The 21,774-nt window shown below is 35.0% G+C and overlaps 2 protein-coding genes across 7 annotated transcripts in view; both read right to left on the bottom strand.

Annotated features, from left to right (window-relative positions):
• lamb1b (laminin, beta 1b) overlaps positions 1-8,736 on the bottom strand; it is a 46,785-nt gene extending 38,049 nt beyond the window's left edge. Inside the window, exons 1-3 of the mRNA NM_001277130.1 lie at positions 8,686-8,736; positions 7,102-7,274; positions 2,288-2,420 (exon numbers count right to left, since the gene is read on the bottom strand). Coding sequence (NP_001264059.1) covers positions 2,288-2,420; positions 7,102-7,274; positions 8,686-8,719 — 340 coding nt within the window. The 5' untranslated portion in view covers positions 8,720-8,736. The remainder of the gene's footprint in view (positions 1-2,287; positions 2,421-7,101; positions 7,275-8,685) is intronic.
• A 510-nt stretch (positions 8,737-9,246) lies between these two features.
• Positions 9,247-21,674, bottom strand: acot18 (acyl-CoA thioesterase 18). Of its 6 annotated transcripts, none has more exons than NM_001201537.1 (12): positions 21,630-21,674; positions 20,959-21,036; positions 19,637-19,839; positions 18,606-18,705; positions 18,287-18,477; positions 15,934-16,097; positions 15,669-15,788; positions 15,501-15,583; positions 15,110-15,203; positions 14,407-14,487; positions 12,466-12,607; positions 9,247-10,400 (listed from the first exon to the last, which is right to left on the bottom strand). In NM_001201537.1, exons 1-12 carry the CDS (start codon positions 21,668-21,670, stop codon positions 10,279-10,281), a joined length of 1,419 nt encoding a protein of 472 aa, NP_001188466.1. In that variant the 5' UTR covers positions 21,671-21,674; the 3' UTR covers positions 9,247-10,278. The 6 variants fall into 6 exon arrangements, with proteins under 6 accessions (NP_001188466.1, XP_005164881.1, XP_073802228.1 ...); XM_005164824.6 differs by having other exon boundaries at positions 9,613-10,400; positions 21,282-21,659; XM_073946127.1 differs by having other exon boundaries at positions 9,613-10,400; positions 21,580-21,659.
• Positions 21,675-21,774: the final 100 nt, after the last annotated feature.

Here is a 21,774-nt window from a genome sequence, read left to right as displayed (position 1 = left end):
CCCTGCTATATCCCCAATTTTGACCAAAAAAACCCCTTCATTTACTAATGATTTTATTTTTTTAAATCACAATTAAAATTGATAGAAAATGTTCACATTTAACTTCTCTCAAAAATTTTGAGAAAAAGGGTCCATCAAAAGTCAGCACTATGCCAAAAAAAGCATCCAAAGTCATAAATTCTCTAAATTAGTGATGGTGCGCCCCACCCGTTGACTGAGTCCGGTAGCGTGACTGTTGTGGAAGAAGCCAGTCACTGGGGAAAGAACAGGCCAGCTGTTTCCCATGGCCAGCGGCTGCATTCATCCCACATCTCACTTTCTCATTCCCACTACTTCCTGTCAGCTCTTCTTAGCTAAACTCTTTTTTTCCCCTTTGCTCACTCTTTCTTTTTGACTATCCAAGTTTCTGTCCCAAGACTCAGTATGTTCTTCCAGTGTATATTCTTTTGGGACCAATGATAGAGATGTGTATTGTATTGTGAGTCATGAAAGTGGATTATATTAGCTTTTAGAATATTTGAGGGAGTTTTAATAAATATATGACAGCATGCTTGATTTTTAATAGATCAAGAGTCTCTTGTGCTTTTTAAATAGTTAATCCAAAAATTAATCCTATCCCATTTTCACTGGAATAAATGTTGGTAACATTTTGGTTAAATACTGGATGAATGTTGGTTAACAGTTAGCTTTGTTGACCTTTGACTTCTGTTGTGTACATAGTCAACATTTGAAGGTGATCAAAGTTGTCGTAAAACATGAACATCAAACATCTGTGTCTCATTTGATCCATTTCAAATGAGTAATTTTATATAGACACTTCTTTTATGGAAGAACAGATTTGAAAGGACATTAGGGTCTTTGAGCTATGTGATTTTCAGGGATAAACTTTCCATTTTATCAGGGCCTTTATACTTATTTTTTCCCCCACAAATTATTATTATTTTCCTAAAGTTTTCCTGTTTATTATTTTTGGAAAGTTTTGTTTTGTTTTGTTTATGTGGACTCTGTTTTGATGGATAAAATAAGTACAAGTAATAGAAAAGTATGCATACTTGAAATAAAAAAGAATATGCAATTAAACATCGGTTTATTAGAATTTTTGAAGTTTTAATATTTTCCCAAATTCCTTTTTACTTGTGTTAAAATTGAAACACAGAAAAAAAATTTTAAACAAAGACTTGATTTATATTACTTTGAGAGGCTTTTTCACATCTTTGATGTCTCCTTAAGTCCCTTAGTTTAAAATTCTATCATGATCTTTTTTGAATCTCTGCAGACATGAGACAACTGAGAAATCGCTACACACCGAAGTAAACGTACAAAATCTGTCACTGGGGTAGTAGCTTTTCAAAAAGTAAAACGTAAAGTTGAACATCAGCACATTTAGGGTACACTTTGATACCTTTAATGTATTATGAGGTCAGTGTTGCCAGATTTTTAAATTGATTGTGCGGGTAAAAAAATGGCATTGGCAGGTTGACAAAATTTGGGCGGTTTTGAAACTGAACTTTTATATGCAACTTATTCAACAAAACATAACTGTGTGCTCCTACTCCGTTCAGTTAGTAGTGACCATAGTTTTGCATAACGTAAACTGCGTGGGCCCACCCACAAGAGAGGATAAAGGAAAGCTGTATTAAAATCTGACCTCCCTTCTTGTGCACATGCATCACGCAGCGCCTGCAGTTAAACTCACAGCAGTTTATCATGACACTTTTAGTGATCATTGTTTCCACAATTGACAGCAAGAAAAAGCGTTGTCTGATGGACAAGCAGCATCTAATTATGTTCAAGAATTTAAAACGTCAAATATATACCCCATGTCGTAGGAAAACATACTCTAATGGGTAGTGTAAACTACACAGTGTGTGTGGGTGAGAAGGGGGCAGTGTTTCGATGTGAACCGGTTATGTTGTGGTTCTGTGATTGCTGGTGTTGGTTGCTGTATGGTTAAAAATGATGACAGTAGAAGTAACTAGATACATTTATATTTAAATAAATTAAAACTAAATAAATTATTAATCTTAATATTTTGTGCATTTTTTTGTGCATTTTAGCAGGTTTTGGAGTGGCAAAAGTCAGCTATATCTGGCAACACTATGTTCCTACCTATACCTATCTTTTTAGGTATGAATGTGTACTTTTAAGGACCTGTTAGAAACAAAATAGTACCTTTTGAAAATGTACCACCCCTGTGACCTTATTGTATATCTGAGTGTAGGTGAAAGAACTAAGATATTTATACAATCTTATTAGTAATAGAATTTACAGTCATGTTAACTCTTACCATTTTCAGACTGCCACCAGGTTTTAAGGCGGTTGGGAGCGAAGGTTGTCACCACGTTCTCAATGGTGTGGCTGTCGGGATGGGTGAATTCATTGTACAGCCGTCGGGAATCACATTCAAAGCACACGGTATCCTGACGATGGACAAAGATGGAGATGCAGATGTTAGCAGAGCGTGTGAGACACACAGAGTCTTTTGGGGGTTTAGAGGAATGAAAAACATTGCAGACAGAAGGAATCCAGATGCTCTGGATGTGCACCTGTTTTTCTCAGCCACTCATACACATGACTCTAATATAAACACACGTATACAGAGCAAAACTGAACGACTAAATTTAACTGGCAAGAGTTCTTGGTTGTGATTACAGATACGGATCTCCAAAACACACCAAACATCTGTGCAAATGACAATTTTCTCTAAATCAGTACATACTTGATTAAATACTCTCATAATCTGCATGACTGCCTCATCTCAGAATATGGACATAATAACTAGTTATGCACAGATGTTTCAATGTATGATAAAGGCAGATACCCAATGGCTAATTATACACAACAGTGTTTCTCAACTGGTGGGTCGCAACATTTTCAGCGGGTCGCGGAGTGTGTGGTCAAAAAACAACAAAAGTTTAACTTATTTTGCTTATATCGGACTTTGATTTTGAAATGCACGCACGACAACCGTATCGTTTGACATGTGAAATTTCATTTCATTGTAGCAACAAATATGTTAAACCGCAAGTATACGACCCGTAGTATGTAAAGTGCAGATTTACATATATTGACGACAAAAAAAGGCTTAAAACCTCTCACAAGAGAGCATGAAACCTTCTAAATTAACATTTAGAAAGCAAACATCCCAGTTGCAAGGACAAACCTGTGGACTATTTTTTAAAGACGACTCCAATAGCTGAGGGCATCACAAAAGTGCCTTCATGTTCAAAAGAAGTACAGGCACTCCGCACATCTTAATGTGTTCACCGTGTAGCAAAGGTTCTGGTATCAAGACTTTACTCCACGATTTATTTTCCGGTCAACTTTTAAATTTTACATTTTTACACAAACATCTGTACTTTGTACTCCTTACATTTTTAAACCACGGTCGTTACTTTCGTTCTATCGGCGTGATCTATCTACTTTCATAAATTTGCCAACAAACATTTTACAAAATTTGAAATGAAAGTATTTTATACTACTGTATAAACAGGATGTGAGGTCTATTTACCTACCTATCCTCACTATCCTTCAGCTTAGTCACTGATTTATCGGTAGTCGTCACAGTGGAATGAACAGCCAATTATTCCAGCATATGTTTTACACAGCGGATGCCTTTCCAGTCACAACCCGGTATTGGGAAACACCCATACACACTCACATTCACATATGCACTTCTACACTACAGCCAATTTAGTTACCTATTATTCACCTATTTTGCATGTCTTTGGACTGGGGGGAAACCGGATAGATACTACTACAACATTTAGTTGTACTGGATACTTTTTACTTACAGTAAGTACATTTTTGAGGCTGTACTTCACTTTTACTTGAGTACAAAAGTGTAATCAGTACTTCACCTTTTACCAGAGTCATTTTAAACATGAGTATCTGTACTTCTACTTGAGTAGAGAATGTGTGTAAATTTGCCATCTCTGTATTTTAGCTATTTACTGTCACATAAAAAAATTGTAAAAGATTTTAAGCATAAGGATTCTTAGGTAAGGCTGTGATGTGAATAATGAGTGCAAAGTTGATTTGAAAATATGCTTTATTTTTGCAATTAGATTACAATTAGTGTCAGATTCATACTACAACTTTGTTGATTCTTAGTTTATAATAGTGTTAAACATTTTTTTAGGTAGAAGGATATTCTACAAAATGCCTCCTGTATTGCACTGAAAAAAAATCAGACATGAGTTTGTAGTACAATAAAATTATTAACATAAGCAAATTTATTTGTGTAAACAATTATTTTAAGGTTTGATAGAATATCGTATTTCGTAATTGTGAGTGGTAGATGTGTTGGACCGGTTTCTGTATCAAATCTACACAGGGTTGAACACAGGGTTATGCACTGGCATTTCACCATTGCTCAGTTCATCACTCACAATATACAACTGAGAATAGATAGTAGTAGGCCACACAGACAGCGTAAAGGCTGAAACAGTGGCCTAAGGGGGTCTGGAACATCTGACAGGGGCCTCCGTCCTCCCACTACATACTCTCCACACAGATATCTGATTGTTCATCAGACAGAATATAAGTGTGGGAAGAAAAAAGATGAATGCTGTGTTACTCACGCAATGACATTGAAAGATTACGATCAAATCATAGCGATGCTTTTAGGTTGTGTTCACCATTTATAAGAGATAATAATAATTATAAAGACATAAACCTATGTTTAGAATTTGTGTATTGTTAAATATTTCATATATTCATACTTCTTTACCTTTAAAAGCACAGTATGTAATTTTTTTCACCACTAGAGGACACGTATTCACAACAACCAAAAGTATAGTTTGATGATGCCTCAAAAGTAGAATCATGAGTTCATTACATTTTATGGGACTCCTGCAAAAATCATGCTCATAGATGAGCTAAATCTAAACAAATTATCTTTGTAGCATGAAACCAAGTAAGGCTAAAAGCAGCTGAAGCACAACAAGATTGCTCAAGAGGTTTGGCAGATTCTAATAAGAGGCAAGCATTTATATATAACAAATAATTTATTCGGTTTCCTGGGGTCTGTTCTTCGTATAGGTGGATTACTCAATTAGCTGGATTTGGTTATTGACGTTTTAACACTATCCAAGATCGTTTCGATCTTCAAAACTGATCCGAGAGTTGTTGTCATATCAACAGTTCTGCTAGCTCAAACCTGGTCGGGAGCAGGTTCAATTCATATAAACAGGATTAGATCGGGTCAGTTCAAGCAAAGAAAATACTGAAAGTATATACCGAATTCTGATATTTTTTACTTTAGTAGTTATTTACACTTGGGAAAATAGTAACTATTTTTTAACTATATATATATATATATATATATATATATATATATATATATATATATATATATATATATATATATATATATTAGTAAAACATTTATATATTAATAAAACTTATGCAATCTGCACCCCCATAATGAAAGCACAAAGGTGCAAAGAGAAAAGTTATTGATATGAACTTTTTAGATAGCTTTAGTACAATTTGTGTATGATAATAGACATGCACAATATGTGACTTTTTGAAAAAGACATAATACATTCATGCAGTCATAAACATGTTTTGACAGTTATTATGATTTGATGCTTCACAAAAGTTGCAGACGCCTTTACCGGTAACACTTTACAATAAGGTTCATTAGTCAATGCATTCACTAACATGAACTAATCATGAACAACACTTGTACAGCGTTTATTAAGCATAATTGAACATTTACAAATGCATTATTAACATCCAAGTCCATGCTTGTTAACATTAGATAATGCACCGTGAGTTAACATGAATTAACCATGAACAACTGTATTTTCATTAACTACTGATAACTAACATGAACAAATACTGTAGTAAATGTGTTGTTCATAGTTTGTTCATGTTAGTAAATGCATTAATTAACATTAACTAATGAACCTTATTGTAAAGTGTGACCCCTTTACCGATATCAAAATGCTTTGTAAACATCCAGTTATTCTTTTCACTGATAAAAAAATGGCTACTATAATACTATAAACTGGAAAATTCGCTCCAACTGTAAAACTAAATAAATTGCTCTTGACACATGAAAGGGAGAAGCATACAGCCCACAACAAAGTGTAAAGTTATTGCGGATCATATTTAACAAACCGTTTACTGCGAATTTGATGTAATTTTGCTCACATGGATAATTGATCAGATGATGTCATTACGCTGTTGTGCCGTCAGCCAATCGTTGCATTACCAATCATGATTTCGAGGACCGATAGATCTGTCCTTCACAACACACGCAGCGATCTCAGATCAGTTCATTCAGACATATTAAACTGATTCACGAACTTGTTTAAAGAGCCAAATAAGCCAGAGATCAGTTATCAAGATTAAAAGATCCGGGATCTGCCAAATCATCTTAGATCATTTAAGCGAGGCACGAAGAACAGACCCCTAGTTTGTTTTCCTATGTATTGATCCTTGCCTTCATTGTTTTGATTCATTGCCACCTTGTCTAAACTCTCGCCTGTATAATGTCCTCTTTCGGATTTCCCTTGTAATGTTTTGCTCCTGTTTCTGACCTTTGCCTGTACGACCTTGATTATTAAACTGCATTTGCAAGTCTGTTCTTAGTGACTACTTTGTTACAGTGATGCAATAATTTAAATTTATTGTAAAAAAAAAAAGTATATTAAATTAAAGTCATGCAGAACTAATGGCAAATTTATAGGGTGTTTTTAACTACAAAAGTGTCACATTTAACATTAAACTCTTCTTTTTTTATCATTGTTCGTATTGTAACATTTAATAATGAAATGCTGTATTATAAAGGTACCCAACCCTGTTTCTGAGATCTGCCTTCCTGCATAGTTTAGTAGCAACCTTGATCAAAAGCACCTGTCTTTTAAATACCAAGTGCTCCATCAGACCCTTCTTAGTTGGTTTAGTTGTGTTTGATCAGGGTTGGAGCTGAACTCTGCAGGAAGTTAGATCTCCAGGAACGAGGTTAAGCACCCCTGCTGCAATGTCTTTATTCTGATGAGTGAAATGACTTATTGAACAATAAAAACGAGGGCTTGTCTGGCTGTTATAGTCCATGACAGTAGGTTTGTCTTGTTTCGTTGGGCCTACCTCTAATATGTTGACCATGCAGAATTCCTCTGGACTATTCAGTCCACAGGTGGAGGAGGCTGTGAGTCGATGTGCTCTTCCTATCAGCAGATCACCGGTCGCAGGGTAACAGCTGCCCTCCGCACACATGTCATTGTGATCGGGCAGTTGTGCCAAAGTGTGCAGAGCAATAGCTGTGGGAAACGCATTTGATTTGATCAGAGTGTGTTTCAAATTAAATGAAAGGTTGCACGATGAAACTTGATCAAGGAAGTTTAATAGATAATTAGATGGATGGATGGATGGCAGGAAGATGCATATATGGATGGATGAAAAGAGAAATGAATAGGATGAATTATGGAAATAGATGGGTGGATAGGTAGATTAAAAATAGAGAAAGTTCATGGATGGATGGATGAATTGACTAGTAAATTGAATGGGTGATTTCATAGATTGATGAATGGTTGGACATAGAGATTGGTGGATGGAACATAATTTGTAGATGGACGTAGTAGGAATGGATGAATAGATAAGTATACATACGATGGGTTGATAGAGAAATGGGTGAAAGGATGAAGACGTATTTATGGATGTGATAGATTAATGCAGTCAATAGAGAAATTGGTGGTTGGATGCATAAATAGATGGATAGATGCAAAAGTATATGAATATAGGGATGGTGAAGAGGTGAATGGATGGATGGATAAACATAATAATTGAAAAAATTTATATATATGTATGAAAAGATGGATGGATAGGTCGGTAGATGAATAGAAAGAAACAGAGCGAGAGAGAGCGAGAGAGAGAAAGAGAGAGAGAGAGAGAGAGAGAGAGAGAGAGAGAGAGAGAGAGAGAGAGAGAGAGAGAGAATAATTAATAAAACAAGTCCTGTGACAACATTACACACTAGCCAAAAAAAAAAAAAAAAACACTGCTAAGTAAAGTAAGCTTCTGTGTTTGGATTTTGATGCATATACAGATACTGTATTATAATCATTGTGACAACCAGCCCAGGATTTCCTTCAAAAACCAAGACTGTTCACTTTACATTTTAATTTTAAATGTGTAATCTATTACACCCCTGAATCTGTGTGAAATATTCTCATGGTTAATGATTTTGGCTTCTGGTAGGAGCCAAGTCTGTTTCTAATTATTTAAATGAATATCACATGTGAACGCTTATTGAACCGATAAATTTGAATGTGGCATGCAGGAAACTAGATGAGATCCACACCAACTTCTGGAAACCAAAACCTGACACTATGTAACCCCAAACTGAAATTTATACTGAACGCCAATTTTGGACAGCATAACAATTCACAATGCTTTGATGTTAACAAACTTCCCCCTAAGACATAGTTTTATTCTTAAAATGTAAAAATATAAAGTTTTTAAAAATGTTTAGTAACTCAAAGCACAAAAAAAAATTAAAAAAAATCCTAGAGTAACTGTACTCATGCCAATATAAAACCAAGCAACCAAAACACTGAAAAACAATAACAAGTTGTCAAACTCCCAAGTCAAACATCTTTATGAAATGAAAACCACAGGGAGAGACCATTCTCAAGACGAGAATAGAATAATAATAACGATAAACAAACTTACATATGACAAGAGCTGTAGTGTGGAAAAGCCTCATCGTTTTGCTTGTTCTCCAGCAGTGTTTTCCAGAGCTGAAGAACTGAGTGTGTGGATCGTGGGAGAAGAGCTCCCGCCCATGATATTAAACAACAGTGAATTACGCATGCAGTGCCGCTACAAACCCTGCACCACGCCAAACTTTCTGGCGATGTCTCTCATCTCCGTGTGCCAAGACCGCAGTTCTGGGCGGCATAACTTTATTTTAGATATGATTTTTCAGGGTGCGAGCTCGAAGTCATTCGGTAATCATATGTGGTTAAAACAACACCGAACTCTTTTCTGCGAATGACAACAGTACGCGTTTAAAACTGAAACTTTGTTACGAGAGACGAGGACGAAAGAATGTTGTGAAAAGAGTATTTTGCTATTGTTTGCTAAACGCTCCATTTGGCGTATTTCATGTTTTTTCTTCAACTTACATTCAGACGACTGAGGTAGCTACATGAAAGGGTTGACGGATTGATAAACTGACAAACACTGACAACATGCTTCAAAGCAAAACATAAAATGATTTAGATACATTTATATTGTAAAAGATAACTTTATTTTGTTTTCTTGTGCAAATAATCGAGGGAAACTTTTGTCCAACAGACTTATGATTGGCAATGTAGTTAGCTTTTAACTACAAAACTTTTTAAAACCAATGTACTATGCTATTAACAACAACACTTATAATTACAACACTTATAATTAAATAATCTGTAATAGACTTTATTTACTTAATACATACATGATTAATAAATAAAACATCTTTACATCATTTAAAAATAAAAAATAAATTGTGTAAATTAACATTGCCCCATGTCTTAGTGTGATTGCCATTTTATTATTTGACCAAACATATATAGTTACATAGTGACTTTTTTTTAATAGAGTAAAAACAACTGTAGCTTTTTGTTTTTAGAATGTTTAATATTCATGACTGATCTGTGTAAAACATTAAATTAGACATGGCAACAACACAAGAGTTAATTACATCCAAAAAATACCATTATGCAATATCTCTGTATGTACATGCAAATTATTCAGATATTCGCTGCTAAAACAAATAAAACATACTTTTTTTGTTTTGCAGGTATTGCAAATACACCCAAATATTTTACCATCTTCTGGCTAGCACACATACAGTAATTGGTTTAAAAAAACTTTAGAAATAGACATTATTTCTTGTTAATCAAGTAAAAATAAATTAGATAATGAAATCTAAAACATCCCCCCAAGCATTCTTATAGAGATAGTTTGTGGGTACAAAGTGAAGGAAATGTAGTGTTCATCACAGTTACATTTTGTGTGTGTCTTTCCCAGCTAATATCAATACTAATCCCTTTAGTGGTAATATTTAGTAATGATGCATTTTCTATAGTATGTAAATATTATAATTATTGCATAATGGGATATGTCTAATATAAGTGCATTATATAAAATATATTTAAGATCCTCTTTTATTCAATACAGATAGCAAAGTGAAATGTAACATCAAGTGCTGGCTGCATAATCATTGCAATTAAAGGCATTTGAAATGAACTTGCTCTTTTATATCAGTTTCAAATGAAAGAACTACAGTTTGGCCCTAATGTTTGAACTGTATAGGTGCTGATGGAAAAATGCTAAAATCTTCTCCCATGAGTCCTCTTGAGCATATGCATGTGGTTTAGTCTGTCCACCCCACAGCATGACAACTGTAGAAACAACAAAACAACATGCTTTCAGATGTACATTCAAACATATACACGCACATTTCAGAAGATTTGGAGATGGTTTATCTATAAAAGAAAATTTACTTTCCCTCTACATATTAAACCCATCTGTGTTTCTTTTTTTGCTGTGGAACATAAAACAACACATTTTGAAGAATGTTGGAACCATTAGACATAGATAGTAGGAAAAAAGGTCTGGAACAAATTGAGAGAGAGTAAATGGGTACTTTTTCATTTTATTTTTTTTTTTACAGAAATATTAGTTTAAATATACTAATCCCATAACCATTTTCATACACCTGCAATACCTTGCATGAAATATGGAAGTCCAATAGAGGGTTAGTTCACCCAAACATGTTGGTAAGAAGTAGGTAGTTAATATCATAGTAGTAAAAAAAAATCATTTGGAAGTAAAGGTCTACCAGTTTTCAGTCTTCAAAATATCTTCTTTTGTGTTCAACAAAAGAAAAAAACTGGGCAAACTTGGAACAAGCAGAGTGCGAGTAAATCACAAATGTTTATTTATGGGTGAACTAACCCTTTAAACTAAAAAACAGTAATCCGTAATTGTTTTATTAAAAAACTACAATTAGGTGACACTATTCTCCACGTAATTAATTCATTGAAAGAATATCAAACGGCTACTTATTGAAATTAACATGACTTTCAACAGACAATGAATAACCCCAAACGACTTTGAAAAAGACTTTCTGCAACAGTAGTTTGGACATGTTAAAGGAGATCTATTATGCCCCTTTTAACAAGATTCATTTATTAATTTATTTTCAACCGCTTTTCCGGGGCCAGGTCGTGGGGGCAGCAATCTTAGGAGAGAACCCCTGACTTCCCTCTCCCCAGAAACTTCCTTCAGCACTTTTGGAGGGATCCCGAGGCCTTCCTAGGCCAGCCAAGAGACATTGTCCCTCCAGCGTGTCCTGGGTCTTCCCTGAGGCCTCCTCCCGGTGGGACGTGCCTGGAACACCTCCCTACTGTAGGTAGGCGTCCAGGTTTTTTAAGGTATCCCAAACAGATGCCTGAGCCACCTCAGCTGACTTATCTTGATGTGGAGGAGCAGCGTCTCTACTCCGAGCTCCTCCCGGGTGACATAGCTCCTCACACTATCTATAAGGGTGCGCCCTACCACTCGGTGAAGGAAACTCATTTCAACCGCATGTATCTGAGATCTTGTCCTTTCGCTCATTAACCAAAGCTCATGATCATAGGACAGAGGAACGTAGATTTACCGGTAAATCGAGAGCTTTGCCTTACGGCTTAGCTCCTTCTTTACCACAACAGACCGATACATAGACCGCTACACCAATCTGCCTGTCAATCTCATGTTCCATCCTTCCCTCACTCGTGAACAAAAGCCCAAGATCCTTGAACTCCTCCACCTAGGGTAAGGACCGTCCTCCAACCTCTAGATTGCAAACCACCTTTTTCCGGTGGAGCACCATGGCCCCGGACTTGGAGTCTTCGAGTTTTACAAGATGTAAAATAAATAAATAATATGATGTACCTACAGTCTGTATGAGACATTTCAGCTCAAAATACCACACAAATACTTTACAACTCTGAAACTTCCCCTTTTAAGCTTTGATTCTAATTGTGCCATTTTGTCTTTTTCAAATTCAAATGAAGTTGTGCTTCCAGCCCTCTTTTTAAAAAAGGGCGGAGCTACAAATGCTTATGCGTATCATTTTTGCATAATATGTCCCCTCTTAACATTACTGTAAAAAATGATAATTTGAAAAATAAAATAATCTGGAGGAACAAAACGGTGAAATCAAAAGAGCTTTGGCCACATATATTCTCATTGGTCCTTATGTCACATTAAAATAATTAAGTTTAATGTTATTTTCATGAAAAAAAAAAAAAAGTAAAGTACCAAGTCAAATGTACCTCTTACTCAGTCTACACTTTGTAAATGTAACATTTGTAAACTTAATATTTAAAATGACTTGTTTCAGTTCTTTTGAATTAAGGTTTAAATGAAACACAACTAAAATGTGCATATGAAAAGAAGTACTTGATCATGCATGCTTACTTTTCTCCTTCATTTCTTGTAGGATGAAGTTAGTTGCTCTGAAGTGAGGTGTGTATGGAGGTTCAATCAGATGACCAGCATCAGGATACGTCAAGACCGTCAGCAGGTGTCGATTTCCTGCCTTCTCCATCATCATCTCCATCTGAGTGTAAAACATCCATATCAAGGCTCCAAATCACATCAGAACATTTGAATCACAAGTAAGTAACAAGTATAAAAAGTCTACTTGTGTAATTTTAAAGGTAACGCCCACTGAAAAATCAGCATGTTATTATTTAAATATTACTGAAATCTTGAGGTCCGTTCTAGCTTTTCCCTGCCAGCCTATTCAGAGTAGATGGGTTGATTATTTTAGTGAATAAGCTGATCCAGTTTTTAAAAACTGTCTAATTTAAAGATCAATCCACAGCAGTTAAAGGGATAGCTCACCAAAAATTGAAAACCTTTGGACCAAGTAATGGCTGAGTAAATTATGACTCCGTTGAACTATCCCTTTAATACAGACTCTAATTCCTTTTAATACAAACAGTCACACAAAGCATTTGAAAGACTTCTAAGAGTTTAGTTACATGAAAAGTCATCTGAAAACTTTAATTCATTATTTTAATTCTTCCCTGCTGAAAAATCAAGCTCAGACCAGCCTAGGCTTAGCTGGTCGACCAGGCTGGTTTTAGAGGGGTTTTGGCCATTTCCAGGCTGGCTTCCAGCCATTTCCAGCCTGGTCTTAACTGGTCAGGCTGGAAAATGACCAGCTAAATCCAGCTAAAACCAGCTTGACCATCCTGGTTTAAGCTGGACATAGCTGGTTTTGGCTGGGCTCCCAGCCTGGCTAGGCTGGTCAAGCTGATTTTAGCTGGTCATCTCCCAGCTTGACCAGCTAAGACTAGGCTGGAAATGGCTGGAAACCAGCCTGGAAATGGCCAAAACCCCTCTAAAACCAGCCTGGTGGACCAGCTAGGCTAGGTTTAAGCCTAGGCTGGTTTAAGCTGTTTTTTTCAGTAGGGTTTGCATTTCAGTCCATTTTTTTCATCTCAAAAATTCTCTTTAGATGTGTTTCTAGACCTATATGCTGTATCTTTAGTATTAGATTTTGTGTTAATACTGACAGTGTCACCCGCTGGTTGAGATTAATGGGATGAATCAACTATAAAATAATCTTCCCAGAAAACAAAAGGTATATTGTTTGCCAGTTCTGTGGAAGTCAACGGTAACCATTTCTGTTTAAGTACAGACATTCCTCCGAATATTTTATTTTGTTTTCTGCAGAAGAACAAATTTACAAAGGATTGGGATGACATGAAAGTCAGTAAATTATGATAGGGATTTTATCTTTGCATGAATCCATCATTAGTTTTTTTCCCCACTGATGTTTACATCAAATCAGTCAAAATGAAACAAGCATACAGTGAAAAAGACAAGTAAATGTCCTTAAGCATGTTCAAATATTTTTATTACTAATATATTTTTTTTTCAAGAAAACGTATCTAATTTAGTTTTGATCCAAAGCTAAAACTGTCACAAATTTAACAAAATAAATGATCATGGTGAAAAAATTAGTACACCCCAATGAATATGTTAGAAAAACGTATTAAATAAAAATGTAATAGAGAAAAACTCAAGAGAACTAAATAAACTTAGTTTCCTTTATTTTGTCATTCAAAACATGTAGATGTAATGCAATACAAAATTGTTACATCGACACCCAGCCAGAAAAAAAAAACTCATTTGAATTTAAATGTATTATTTTTCTATTCCTGAAGATGTTAGATGACCACTCAGTTAATTGATATAATGATATAGTTTTTTTAAAATGCATCAAAATATATTGTTTATATGCAATGAGAAATAATCAAAATAATTATTTTCAAAATTCTCATTTATACTGTGCACTGAACAGTTATATACTGTTCAATATAACTGAAGATGTATATTATGACTCACATCTTGAGCAGATTCAACAGAAGCCCAGTTCTGATCATCACCACCATTCACCAACATAACAGGACACTTTATTCTCCCAACCTGCGTTAAAAATAGATGTAATATTTATAAAGAGCCTAAAAAAACTGAAATATCTCTATATACAGTTGAAGTCAGATTTATTAGCTCTTCTGAATTATTGGCCCGCTTATATTTTTTCCTAATTGTTTCACGGAGAGCAGATTTTTTTAACACATTTCTATACATAATAGTTTAAATAATTCATTTATAAAAACTAATTTCTTTTATCTTTGCCATAATGACAGTACATAATATTTTACTAGTTATTTTTCGAGATACTAGTATTTACTAGCTTAAAGTGACATTTAAAGGCTTAACTAGGTTAATAAGGCAAGTTATGGTAATAAGACAATTCTTTGTATAATGATGGATTGTTCTGTAGGCAATGCCAAAAAAATTGCTTAAAGAGGCTAATAATATTGACTTTAAAATTGACCTTTAAATTTGCTTTTATTCTAGCCAAAATAAAACAAATAAGACTTTCTCCAGAAGAAAAAAATAATGCGGGGGGAAAAAAGAAATACTGTGAAAAGTTCCTTGTTCTGTCAAACATGATTTGGGAAATATTTGAAAAAGAAAAAACAGCAGGGCTAATAATTTTGACTACAACTGTATGAACAAATTTGTAGCAAGTATTACTCACGTCGATTTTCTGAGCCGGGTCTGAGGGAATCGGCAGGATCATGCCTCTTTGTATTACATGGTTATCCTCATTCACATGTACCTTATCCATATTTCTGCAATGAACATTATTTTTTAGAAACAAATTTCTCAAAGAGTCTCAAATTATTAATTCAAAGATTCAGCCACTTTAATTCATAACTCCTTTATCGAAATGACTCTGCTCTGACTGGTCAGATGGCCAATTCTGTTATTGCTTGGGCCATCAAGGTGATGGATCTACCTACAGTATATCACTAATGATATGTTAACAGCTGGTTGCTTTATGCGTTGTATGAAGGAATGAGACCCAGCATTACTCTCTTTAGATGAAGCTCAGCCAGACTGCAAATAAATGTTGAGCATTCACTTACTTTTTTATCTCCTCAAAGACTTCAAAGAGGGATTTATCAACAGGAACCACATGACTTCCACTGATACACACACAGCACTGGGGCTACAAGACAGTAGGAGTACATTTAAATACTAAAAAGCTATATTCAAAATGCAGCTTACTATACTTTGTGTGTAGTTAAATAAACCTTTATGATCGTGGAGTAGGCAGCCATACTGAATGTGATGGCACTTCCAAAAGACAACCCAAGCATCGCCATCTTGTTCTTCTGTACCTTTGGATGATTTTGCAGTATCTGGTATGCATTCTACAGGAAACATGTAGATGTACACACATACAAAGTAAAATGTAATATTCAGGAAACATGGGAAGCAAATAAAATGACAAGTCAAAAAGAAAGCAGAAAACCAAGGAAGTCACGATAACATTACGAGACCAAATTCAAAATGTACCTCAAAATATGAGACATCAACATCAGCCGTTCTCAACTCATCAGGAGAAAGGTATTCAAGTGCCATGGATGCAAAGCCATGAGATGCAAGCAAGGCAGAACGATATTCAACCAAACCGCCACCTCCTCCCCATAGGTCCAGCACACCTGGGTATGGCCCAGGACCTAAAAAACACACACACACATCAGGTTATTTAGTGAAGTTAGTTTTTCTGCATTTAAAGTTGTGATGAAACGGAGAAGGGAAACATTCTTTTTTCCTTATTATGGCGCAGGTTGAAAAAAGGTTTATGTGACTGCTTTGTCTTATTTAAAGTTTTCCAAACAGGAGTTTATTGAAACACATGACATGAGTTACTTATATTCTGAAGCACAGTATTGGAAACAAATAAAACTTTAATCAGAAAAAATGCAAAAATTAGTTTTTTTTTTCAGCCACCGATAAACATTCAGTGAAAGGTTTGTGAATATTTTTTTTAATTAATAAGGTTCCTTTTACAGCATTGATAATGTAATTTTAATTAAAATATAATCAGTTAAATAGACTTCAGCACTCATTCAGTTGTTCAATTGTAAAAAGGCTGTTTACAGTAAATGCAAGCACTGTTAGGAGCAGCAGGCGAGTGCAAAACTCCATTAAAAATAAGAAGTGAAGTTTATTCATAAACTAATTTCGAGAGGAGCATGTGATTATGATTGAACACGGCTGGTTCTGCATTAGCATGCTTGATCCACCAATCAGGCCATTCCTAACCACTATAAAGAGCCAGGGTTTTTTCACAACAGTCATCTTCGATTTGAAGAATCCCCCCTTCCACCCCTACCTTTTCACCTTTCCCTCCATAGGGCAGCACGGTGGCTCAGTGACTAGCACTGTCGCCTCACAGCAAGAACGTCACCGGTTCTAGTTCCTTAACAGGCCGGTGGTCGTTTCTGTGTGTAGTTTGCATGTTCTTCCCGTGCTTGCGTGGGTTTTCCCCGGGTCCTCCGGTTTCCTCCCACATTCCAAAAACATGCACAACAAGTTAATCGTTAAATCTAAATTTCAATACAGGTAATCAAATAATGCAGCATATCTTTTAATAGCTTTCAATCTTAGTCTTTAGCTATTATCAAAGGGGAGTTGTCGAGATCTACCTGAGCTCGAGGCTCCCCTCTCTTCCTCCAAATGGGAGGGAGCCCAGGGCTCAAGAACCTTCGAGCTCAGGGCTCTCTCCCGGGACAGCATGCCAAACTTGCTTATAATCAATCATCAGCTAAGTGTGAACTCTTGAAAATTTCTTTTACCAGAGTATTTTTAAGACATGGCGTGGGAACAATGAATTTTAATGTAGTGCTGCTTATTGTCTGTGACATAAGACATAAGTCATATTGTATCTCAGTCAGGCAGTGAAAAGGATTACATTTAAACTAATCTTAAACACTGTAATATTATAATGGCGTGAAAGTTTACCTGAAGTGATTGAGCTAGCTTATTCAAATTTAAAAGTCCCAGTGAATATAGCCTATATTACTGGTGTTAATCTGTATCTGGTTGTACATTCCTTAAAGGTGCCATATAATTACAAATCTGGCCTCTAAAATGCGTAGATCTAGCTGAATGATAAGTGTAGACATGGCCACACCATGAGCCTTAAACACCATTGTTTTCTCATTCTCATGTAAACCCAACGAGTGTAAAACATTAGGGAAAAATAGGCCTATCAGATTAAATTGCACATGGAATTATTCATTAGCTCAACATTTGCGTACACTTTAGGTCACTTTCTACATCACCTGGACCTGCATGAGCTGCCAAAAGACAGTTTGTTACCTTATTTTAAAGTGTCTTAGCATATTTTAAACTTACTTTGTAGGACTCTGATTTTAAAAACAGGAGATGCAGGTAGAGCAATAAAGCCAGGTGCACAATGGTTTTGCGGTTGTTTTCTGTTGCTAAGCAACTGACACCAATGCACTGCAGTTCTCGCAATCCAAAATGATGGATATATGGATTATAAATTTATTCAGCGCCACCCCAAGAAGGCATAAGGTATGTTTAATTGTATTTATTAAAACTTGCTGTGCATGTTTGTAAAGCAACAAACATATGTAGACTGCTGAATATAAGTGTTGAATACACGTTTATGTCTTGTGCCATATCCCTAAACTCCTAATGCGATTTTTCGCGTACACTAGTAGCTAGTGCTGATAACAAACAAAAATCTGTACACTAAAATAACCTGAACATTAAAAGCAAGTACATATTGTGCATTTACTCATTCAAATGTTTTAAAACGTTGGTTGGAAAATTGCACAGAATCATTTTTTTCTTGTATTACCACAAGTGTACCACCTCTCCTGTGTGTGTGTACCTGGGGGTAGAAATAAAGTTCCTCGAACTCCATTCTCTCTTATGTTCACCCTTTGGACACCTGGTGCCATGTACCAGCGCTCTGTGACAGTTGTGGCCAGCACTGAGGTCTTACTGAATCCTTGAGACAGATGCCCATTGTAGACTGAAATGTTAACTACCATCGGTGTGAGTACATTTGTCTTGCGCAACCTTAAATGAAAAGAGACCTGAAAAATTAGTGAATGAATATGCAATAAAATAAATAAACTTAAATCTCACAATTTGGATTCATTAGGATCAAAATGTATTTTTAAACTTAGTACACTATCATTCATTACCTGAGAGCTGATCGACTTCCTGGTACAGGCCTCAGGCTCCACAGCAAACCCATCTGCTCTGTGCCTTCATATGTACCTCCCAAACTTTCATCTTTTGCCACTATTTCAACAGGATACATACAAATGTCATTCATTGCTAAAGTGACTGATCTTCAATTAGTCGAAGCAGGTTATTTATCATAATGTGAGGTAATTTAAGTACTTAACAAAACAAATAACAAATGGAATAAACAGTCTTTGCAGATTATACACTACTGTTTAAAGTTTGAGGCTGTTAAAATATAAACTTTTTAAAAGTTTAAAAAACCTGTAATATTAGTTGTAAAAGAAGAAATTAAACATTTAACTTTCTATTCATCAAAGATTCTTGAAAAATGTATCTTGGTTTGCATAAAAATTATAAGCAGCACATTCATTTTTAACAGATGATGATGATGATAATAATAGTTAAATAATATTACATTTTTCTTGAGTACAATATCAATATAATGTAATGACTTAGGAAAGATTGTGACATTCAACACTGGAGTAATTGCTGCTGAAAATTCAGCTTTGACATTATTTCTGCAAAACCTTAAACAAACTCATGGAGTTTTTTGTTGCCACGCCACTCACTCTTTATGCAAACTGCAACATTATCACTCTTTATGCAAACTGCAACATTAACACAGTAAAGCACTGTGATGCTCTTGAATTTGGGAAACAAACCGTAAAAGTTAAATGTCAAAAACACAGTTTTCAAGCTAAAGTTGGTGCAGTTACCCATGCTTGTTTTTAATGATGTCATCAAACCAGCTGTGCAGCATGCATCCACTTCTTTACCAACTGTATAATATTAAAGCCAAATTTGCACTGATAAACCAATTTTTTTCAAGCAATGAATGTAGTAAAGGACAAGAAAAGTAAGGGGATGAGAGTGCAAAGTGTAAAATAATGTCTAGCCTCAGTCTGTCAGTTTTTCCACACTTTAGAAGGGTAGTTGGTATGGAGTATGTTTAGGTTGGAGTCATGCATCAGATTGTTGTACACACCTGTCACTGTTCCATGTTCATCACTGATATAGTGTCCAAAAGCCTCCCAGAAGTCCTTATCTTCAGACTGATGTAGAGAGTGCAGCGTTACCTCTTGATTTGGCAGTAAATTTGTTATGACAATTTGAAACTTCTCGTCAACCAGTCCTCGACGAGGCTGAACAGTCAACAAAGGACTTGTCCTATTCGCGGTGCTCACAGTCCTAGGGAGAAATAAATAAACAAAAATAAATAAATAAACAAACAAAAATATTTTTTTCCCTATAAGTCTTTCCAATGTACAAATCTTCCCTTTGATTCACTGTTGTGAATACACTTATTGGTTTTTATTAGTGGTTGTTAGTTTATTATTAGTTTTTCAATATTTTTCTTGGACAACAATAAGAGTTGTTGAATACTTTTAGGACTTTAACTTTAATAAAATGTTGTGACCCACTTTCAATGTTGACTACTGTATACAGTGGGCCTATCTATTTTTATATTACATTTAATTATTTTTATATTATTTTTATAGAAATTATTATATAAACACACTTAAATGCTAAATTATTTAAATTTAAAAAGACAAAGTAATGTGACTAAATCATCGATTCACAAATGTTTAATCATATTTACCTTTTCATATCATCTTACCTTATCAGGCTTATGATAAATATAGTAAATATGATCATATTTACAAGCTTGTTGCACTATAAACTGTTTAGCATCTGCACAACTCTGGTTTGCACTCCTTGCCATGTGCCCTTGAGTGTAATTGCGTTGTTTACAATTTTTTTACTTATATTTTAAGATTAAATTATATGTGTAATTGTATTTACTGTACATATCATTTAATAGACAACAACAAAGCTGACTTTGATTAATAAACCAGGCATTACTATCTCAGGAGAAGAATTGTTCTGAAAATGTTATATTTTTTTTCCTGAAGACACATTTAAGACAAGACTCTGACCATTTTTATGAAATGTGGTGCTTTTACATTTATTTTTACACTACACTAACGTTAGTCAGTTACTATTCATCAATGTCATGGAGGGGAAAAGGCAAAATTCCCCATTTGCTACACACTACACAGTTAGCCTACATGACTTTGGAACAATCAGGGTAAGTGAGTTGCAATCATGTTGCCTAATAAACGCTAGTAAAATCAACAATTACCTGCCGCAATGTCACAAATTATGATAATGTTAACTTAATCACAATCACAGACAAAAAAATAAACGAATTAATTAAATTACGAAGTCATGATTCTGTAGCTGTAAAAAATACATACAGTATTTTGTTAAAACCTTTGTTGATGACAAGAAATATATGTACGTTACCTAACAGGTGCCAACATGGTAGTCCGATAATAGACGTTTCTTTCTTCTATAAACTGATTAGAGTCAGTCACAATATTCCTACAAAGGCAAAAGATAAATAAATTATGTATTACTTCACTTCTCAAAAAGTTTACAACTTGTTTAACGTGTAAGCTTGCGTAAGTGAAAGACCCAGGCAGAAGGAAGTTTTAAAGAACGATATCCATCTAATTTAAATCCAATCTATTTTAATTTACCTACAGGAAATGAACGTTATAACTACAAATTGTAGACGTAACGTTAGTATAACGTTAGATAATTTAACTTATCGTTCAAATAACTACCTGTAGTGATGACGTTCTGAAGTTCAGCATGGACTAATGCTGATGACGAAATGTTACCTTTGACACAGAATGTCATCACAGCAGCAAATGTCCTTTATAACATTCTAAAGCCAGGGCATACCTTTTTAATGCAAATACTGTAAATTCCGACACTGAAACTCTAAATTAGCATGTCATTTTGAAGGGAAGACAAATCACAATTAATGCAACACAAGCTCCAACCACCACAAAGACAACGCGTAAATTGCATAGATTTCAACAAATATACAAATTATTAAATACCAACATATTGACCCACACTTATACAAAATATTTATGTTTTTGAGTGGTGTCCCACCATAGACCTACCCATGGTCCCGTCCTGTTCTTCTTCTTTCTATTTTTAACATGCCACACTTATCAGTGTATTACTGCCATCTGCTGGTGACTCGAATCAAAAACATTTTCCAGTAGATAGGATATATTCAGAGCTTAGTGTTTTTTTTCATCTTCT

The sequence above is a fragment of the Danio rerio genome, chromosome 4 (genome assembly GCF_049306965.1).
Source record: "Danio rerio strain Tuebingen ecotype United States chromosome 4, GRCz12tu, whole genome shotgun sequence".
Taxonomy (NCBI): domain Eukaryota; kingdom Metazoa; phylum Chordata; class Actinopteri; order Cypriniformes; family Danionidae; genus Danio; species Danio rerio.
The sequence above is the reverse complement of the archived record's forward strand: the minus strand, read 5'-3'. Positions and strand labels throughout refer to the sequence as shown.